This window comes from Ixodes scapularis, unplaced genomic scaffold (genome assembly GCF_016920785.2).
Source record: "Ixodes scapularis isolate PalLabHiFi unplaced genomic scaffold, ASM1692078v2 PGA_scaffold0__279_contigs__length_252992795, whole genome shotgun sequence".
Taxonomy (NCBI): domain Eukaryota; kingdom Metazoa; phylum Arthropoda; class Arachnida; order Ixodida; family Ixodidae; genus Ixodes; species Ixodes scapularis.
The window spans coordinates 164,703,124-164,710,777 of record NW_024609835.1 but is presented as its reverse complement, the minus strand read 5'-3'; the positions used below and the strand labels follow the sequence as shown (position 1 = coordinate 164,710,777).

The window sequence follows — 7,654 nt, the reverse complement described above, 5'->3', positions numbered from 1 at the left end:
TAGGAGTGGAATCTTGTCCAATGCAATGGATTTAATTTGGTTGAGGCAAACATTCTGCATTCCCACACAAGGCAGACGAAAACCAAGCCTCACCAACACTGGCTTTCTGAGCAGCAGCATCACTACCTACTGCGAGCTTGTCCCAGAATTCCCAATGCTGGCTTCAGACAAAAGTATATACTTCCTAATATTGGCATACTGCAACTAAGCACACTTTTGTTTTTGTTGTGCAACGCTACAACACAATCTTCGTAACCTGAAACAGGTTCATATTATTACCAGTATCACCCCGGAAAAAATTTCTCCGTTAGGCCACGCCTGGTTATAAAAGACTTGTAAGCGGGCTTTCGAAAGGGAATCGAAAAGACTTGAAAAATCTAAGCACACACGAGCCTTTTGCAGGTTGGTACGACGTCGTGACAGCCTTCCTCGTGAAAGCTGTCCTCAGGCTTCAACCCAAACAATAAAAACCAAACATTTGCAAAAAAAAAAAAAAAAAAAAAATCATCAAAACATGCAAGGAAAGAAATTTCAGACTGCACTGACAGTCACGGGGCCAATCAAGCACAGCAGGAACTGAGAAACTGCACAAATATTTGACTTTTTGGAGGTTACCTATTAAGCAACGAAAACATGCATGCAATTCTTTAGAAAGCCCACAACAGGGCCTACTTCACTCAAAGAGATACTGCTTATCAAGCTGGCATGGTTTCAATTCTGCGTCATTTAAAGGGGCAGTGCAACGATTTTATGATTAAAAGAGTTTGCATCTCGTCATTTTTACATTGTTTATTGTGTCCCGGAGGATAGAGAAAACACCTCCTTCATTAAAAATGTTGTGATTCCGCTTCATAATCGCAAAGCAAAAGTCAAGCTTTTTCCCTCACCTGCAGCCCCAAGTGGCAGCCGAAGGAACTACGGTTAAAAGATTACGTGACCTCGCTCGGCTTTAAGCTGCAGCATAACGCCCGCTTATGTCAGTAGGAAGAGGGAGAGGAAGCGTCCTCCGATATAGCACACGGGAACCTACACGGCACTCCAAATGACGTCACTAGGAGGGGGACCTGGTGTGACCCTGAAGGCTGGGAGTGAGTTGAGGGGTGCCCGAAATGCCAATATTTCTTTTTTTTACGCAACAACTAGGACACGCAGGCGAAATCGGTTTTTGGTTCTTTAGTTTAGAAATGTCAAAAGGCAACTTCCAGAAATGTTTGACCGAAGTCCGGAAATCGTTGCACCCTCCCTTTAAGGTTGAAGTGTTCCTGAAGGTTTGAGCTTACTAATCTGCACAATAAGTGTACAGTGCCCACTCGCAAACAAAGGAAGCAAATGGTGCAATGCCACATTCTGCAATTGTGGATAGATCCCGAAAGGAGGCGAAAAAGTGCTCAATTTCATACGCAACTTCACTGCTTTGTTGTTGAAAGATATTATGGACGCTTTATCAAGTTGCCAAGAAACGAAACTGCGGTGTGTCAAGCCCCAGTCATGAAACTTAGAGTCAATCAATCCCCAACGCATCCTTTCAGGTACACATCCAACACATCTAGTAACTGCGGCGTCAATTATTCGAGTCCGCCACTGTTCTGTCATACACGGAGCGCAAGTTTGTCTGCTCCTTGCGCAGGCAGCTCAAGGCAGCTAGCATGGAGGTCTACCCACTATCCTTCCAATCTGAGCCAATCAGAACTCTGCATTCTTACTTCACCACAACCCTGTGCAAGAAGCAGACAAACTTGCACTCCGCATACTAATCTGAGCATATATTGGACATGACTGCTGTGTCAGCGTTTGGCAAGGACTCGGATCCAATCACACGCTTCGTGCCTAAGGAATGGTGACTGTCATTGTTGCTCGATGGGCTTTCGAAATTGGTCTATTACAGAGGCGTAGCTAGAAAACCTTTTTCGGCGGGGGTTGGGGGCTAAAGCAGCTGGGATGTCCATGACTTGGGGTGCAAAAAGGGAGAAAGGGGCTCAAAATACATGTGCATATTATACGGTCGGCTGAATTTCAAGGGGGCTGAAGCCCCATAAGCCTCCCCATTGGCTATGCTATTGGTCTACTATGAAACAAAATCTCGTTATTAGCAAAAGGAGACATAGGGCACATCAATGTTGGCAATGCTGAGGCACTCCAGTCAAACCCAAGTGGCTTCCGTTACAGATCACAGAAAAACTGGTTGCGATAGGAAAAAAAGATGCAGCGTAGAAACTGCTCGCGACAAGGAAAAAAGATGCGGCTCTTGCTTATAAATAATAGAATTAAAACGAAAGACATACTCCTACTTTCACTCCCTTCTTCCAATGCCATATCCTGACGTAGAGCCGCCCGATAATTTAAGCAGCGAGGCGCGGCAGTCAATTCCCCTTCCTTCCACGGACTTTTTAAACTAACTGGCATTGCAACGGCTCTTCAGGCCGGGAATCCAATGTATTGCTAGCCATGCCAAATATGCACGCTTTCATGCCAGCACACAATACATCCTCACTCGGTGCTGTCGCACACTGTCGTACGCCATCGGTACGGCTTTTCTGTTCCGGCTTTCACCAGCTACGGTTCACTTGGCCGACCCATGCCATATTTCTTCCTACTGTGGTTCTCCCAAGCACTTAGAAACTCTGTGTCAGCCGAGCCTCCTTTCTCCCAAGCACGTGCAACGTCCTCCTTGCACCTAAACCCGGTTCTTCGGGCAGTTTACACCTTGAATATCGTGCACCGTCATCACGGGTTGGGGTCCTCCTCCACGCCCCCGTCCGGCTCTCCCCTCTCCTGCGGAAGCGGTGGCACCTTCTTGAAGCCGGACGACTCCAGCTCGATGGTGACCGGTCCGTCGTTGCGAATGTCCACCTGCATGAGCGTTCCGAACTCGCCGTCCTTGACCAGCTGCTCGCCGTGCTCTGCCCTCATCCTGCGGAGGAACTCGGCGTAGAAGTCCCTCGACCGGTCGCCGTCCATCGCTAGGTGGAAGTCCGGCTTGTTGCCTTTGAGGGTACACTGGAGCGTGAACTGGCTCACACAAAGCACCTCGAGGCCGAGCTCGCGTGCTGAGCGCCGCCAGCGCTTGCCGTCGTCACCGTCGAAGAGCTTCAGGTTGAGTACCTTGCGGACAATGTAGTCGACGTCGCCATCGGTGTCGTTGCGGTGGATGCCAACGAGCACACACAGGCCACGGCCAATAGAGCTCACCAGGCGGCCGTCCACGTGTACAGCGGCAGAGCTGACCCGTTGGACGACTGCGCGCATTGTGGCTCCGGTCTGGGCGGAGGGAGCGGCAACTGCGGACCTTGATCCGTTTCGAAGCTGCAGAAAGAAAGGTGTCGCATGAAAAAAGTCGTACCATGGTCATCCTTTAAAAGGGTCCGACGTGCCATCTCCCTATAGTCATTTTAGAGCGCAGCTCTTAGGCGCCCGTTTCCGGCTTGAGTGGCGTCGCCGTCGCCGTAACTACATATCTGCATACAACATACTCCTTTTACAACAGATCGAAATCTTGGTCAAAATCAATGTCTGTCATAACGACCCTAGACTGTACAACAATACTTGTTTCGGGAGAGGACTGCAATGTGCTAGTAGACATCGCAAATCTCACATTTTCCAAACTGTAAATTTGGAGTCGGGAGAACTCCATTACAGATACACATAAACAAGACAAAAGCTGCACTTTTTCACATCAAAGGTAAATCGGTCAGACTAACGCGAGATATCACTTTAAATTCAACTCCAATCAAGTTTCTGAGTCATTTCAGGGCACTGGGAGTAATTTTTTCTGAAAATATGTCCTGGGACAATCACATTAATTTTATAATCACTAAACTGTCACGAATAGCTGGATTGATATGCCCTCATCAATCGATTTCGCCAAAGAATGTGAAGCTACTAATCTATAATTCACTGTTTTATTCCCACTTAAATTACTGCCATCTCGTCTGGGGCTCGGCTACATTATTCAGTCTTGAGAAAATACTTTTATTACAAAAAAGGGTGTTGAGGTCCATCGGTGGCATCCTGTTTGACTCTCATACAGCTGGTCAGTTTACGGCATAGAATTATTATAATGTACGCTAGAGGTTCAACTGGCGCTAGTGTGGTGCTGCAAATTGAAGCAGACAGCAACCAGTCCGAAATTGACTTCTGGTAATGCATTTCTATGGGAGAAAGCGAGTGCATTTTCTCTCTGCGCTCGATTATAAGAGCAAATATCACGAACAATTTGTACGTACTAGGCACATTGTAACATTTCTCAGTCACGCAGACGAAATAATTGGTCAGTTACAGTGTTTTTATTTTAAATTCTTGGCATGGAAAACGGTGCTAAAACTGCTTCATACATGTATTTATGTGCACTGTCGAACACTGTTAGTGTGAACACGGCGTCGGTGCTTTCTAGCATAAGGGATATACATGCCAAACGAACGAAGGACACATGGAAAACAAAGAGAGACCGCAAGAACTACGCTGGAACACTGGATAAGTAACTCCTTGTGCATGCAGATGATCAAAATAAATTGAAAGCCACGTAATATAGTCCGATTTCCAATAAATAAGTACTGTTTTATTCTTTCTGCTCATGAATATGTGCGAAGATGCTTGTTCTGGGTTCAAATCATCACTCGCACGCTCCAAATCTTTGAAAATAGGGAGAAGCCAGAGAACAGGTGCCCGATAAAAACTGCCCGACATAGGAAATAATAAAAAGACACACATACTTTATGTTTTACGTCCGAATGTTTTTTTTTAACCGATCGTAAAGATGAGCACGAAGGAGTAAATTTCATATAATGACAGGACGGGCATATTAGCAATATATAAGTGCCGCCGGAATGCTAGCTAACCTTGAACACACTCTACGTTCCTTTCGATTGTTATTATGCTTAGAATCGTCGCTCGTTTTTACATACCTGCCATGGTACAGAGATTTGGGCCTGAAATACAGCAACGTTTAACACCGTTCAGGGGTAAAGAAAAAAGCTGTAACTAAAGCAATTATGCTTTCCCAAAATTAATAAAGGTATATACTATACGGTACAACCGAAATAACGAAAGTTATTCATGTTATTTTCCGGCGAAGAGACAAAATGCACACGCGTTTTCCCACAGGAATGTACAGGAGCACTGCAAAAGTAGACTGGTTGCTGTCTGCTTCCAATTTGCCTCCAGGAAGTCGCGTAGACACTAGCACCAGTTGAACCTCTAGCTCTATGGTTTACGGCTCTCCGCGTTATTAATATATACAATTTATACAACTATAGACTTACAATACTTTCAAATTGGAAAGCCACAGAAACGTGTTTTCTTACGAATTTGGGACATCTATCTGGTAGAGGAACCGGTTTACCTCACTCGTCACGCAGAACATTGGAAAATGGTAGCGCGGAGGTCCGAGGACAAATTACGGCTCTCAGATGATTAGATATACGCTGCCTAGATTGCTCAACCAGTTTGATGCTAGTGAGTTGGATCTTATTAGGATGTCATTTAAGCAACTTTGAGACAAATTTTGTAAACCTAGACAGGTGAAATACCAGTGATCTGGCAGTTTGTTTAATATTTCCAGGACTATTCAATATTTTTTTTATTTGTGCGTTGTGTGCGTATATTATCCACCCATTTCATACTCTCGCATAAAGTAGCATTTTTTTTCCTGCATTTTTGTTGTTTTGCCTATGTAGTGGGTCGAGGGCCTTGTCAAGCTGTATTTCACAGCTTTTTTCCTCGAGCTCCACCATCAATGTAGATAGAAATACACGAATTATTATCAAAATAAAACAAAAACTACATAACACACCAACACAAACGTAAGCGTGCCGAAACTGAAACCAACCAAGTCAAGCAACTACTGAGATTGGAAAGGTCTTTACACTATCACTAGAACGAGTAACAAATGAAGCCGTTTCTATTACATGCACATATTTGAGATGCCAAGAAAGCAACAGAGTTCTTCACACCACTATTTTTTTCATGGCCCCGCTGAATCGCTCTCGCTGTGTTTCTACGTAAAACAGGGGGGCAAATCTATGGGTTTTAAGCTGATATTTTTCACCGGCAGGCTGAGACTTTGTAATAGTTTTGAGTGCCTTGGGCTCTTTTCATCATCCCCCTTTACGAAATTATCTGTGCAAGATAGGCGGGTTCGACAGAGGCCAATGCCAGCTGTAAAGGGCGGGCCACTTCAATCCAGAGTTTCTGCACTGCAAGCTTGCACAAAGACATACACACAGGCCTGTTGCTGTATCCTACGTGGTTTGGAGAAGCTTTGCACAGCGCAATGAAGTGGCATCACTTTTAAGTTGTTATAAACCCAGCGACCGCCACAAGCCCCAGATGGCTGCTGTATCGCAGCCCTCACCGCCGAGGAGCGAGCTGAGCGAGGACCGTGACGTCACGAAACAAGCCTCTAAAAAAGCTCACCGAAGGGGCTATGCTCGACAAATGTTTAGTTTTTTTCTAAAAAAGAAACATAAGTGATGATATTGCGTGTGATTGGCTAGAGGCTCAATCGACGAAAGAGGGAACTTTCGTCATTTGAGCCTCTAACCAATCAGACGCTATATCGTCACTTTCGCTTCTTTTCAGAAGAAACGAAACATTTGTCAAACATAGCCCAGCCCAGCCCCTCCCCCCCTCCCTCCTTCCTCTTCCCCCTCCTCCTCCTCCTCCTCCTCTCTCTCTCTCTCACTCTCCCCCCCCCCCCCCCCCCCCCCCCGAGGTTCACCCTTTTATATAAATTTTCTTGTATAATTAACTTTAGAGGGCATTCTTGTTTAAATAAACGTGGTATAAAAATTAGTGATCTGCTATAAATACTATTATAACGAATCATTTCGACCCCGATTTTTGGCTCAGTATTTCTTTAACACTGGGTTGTAGCACTTTTTGTTTGTGTGGATTTTTAACTCTAACAATATGTGGGGACCAAGTAGTAAGTAGCATAAAGCTTTTTTTTTTTTTTTTTTTTTCGTTTGCATTTTAGTGGTAGTGATATTTAACTTAGCTCAGGAGAACCGCGGAGCCTCATAAAGGCAGGTCGCCCGTACCACGAAGGCTTGTAGTGTGCGGACGTTGTTGTTTTGTGCTCTGCTTTAAAGAATTTCCAGAAGTAAAACACTCCAAGAAGACATTTAGCTAAGGTCGCAGACGACCGGCTTTAGCCACGCCAGCCACGTAAAGGTTGAAAACCGGATGGTGGTCTTCTTTTGTCAGACTCACATTTCTCTCTTCCCAGCTACTAGGACGCGTTCATTTGAAGTGACAACAACCTGGTCATTCGTGTGACGAGCGGAATGTAAAATTTTACAATGGGCGGGTCAGAAAAGCCGTCAAATCGAGCAAATGTTCACCTGAGGTGGGACCGCCTGAAGTAGGACCTACTACCGGAGCGACCGGAGCGGAAGATTGAAAGGAAACAGGAAACAAGGCGTTCGCCATCTTGAAACATTGTTGCCTTTTATCGATAAAACCGATAAAACTTGGCTCATTAAAATACTTCGTAAAAATTTCGTTTCTCTAATATATTTTTTTACAAAATTGTAGTACACCATTAGTAAAATAAAAATTATAAAGATCTGAAACGTTGGCTATGGCTGATACGACCGAAACGTTGCATTGAATACGAACTGGACGCGACTTCGTCTGCTAGTCGATGCGTGCGAGC

The 7,654-nt window shown here is 45.0% G+C and overlaps 1 protein-coding gene across 2 annotated transcripts; it reads right to left on the bottom strand.

The window, feature by feature from the left end:
- Window positions 1-7,428, bottom strand: LOC8051372 (D-aminoacyl-tRNA deacylase). Of its 2 annotated transcripts, none has more exons than XM_002435247.5 (2): window positions 7,341-7,428; window positions 1-3,303 (listed from the first exon to the last, which is right to left on the bottom strand). In XM_002435247.5, exon 2 carries the CDS (start codon window positions 3,244-3,246, stop codon window positions 2,725-2,727), a length of 522 nt encoding a protein of 173 aa, XP_002435292.2. In that variant the 5' UTR covers window positions 3,247-3,303; window positions 7,341-7,428; the 3' UTR covers window positions 1-2,724. The 2 variants fall into 2 exon arrangements, with proteins under 2 accessions (XP_002435292.2, XP_029825122.2); XM_029969262.4 differs by having other exon boundaries at window positions 7,210-7,380.
- Between the last annotated feature and the right edge of the window lie 226 nt (window positions 7,429-7,654).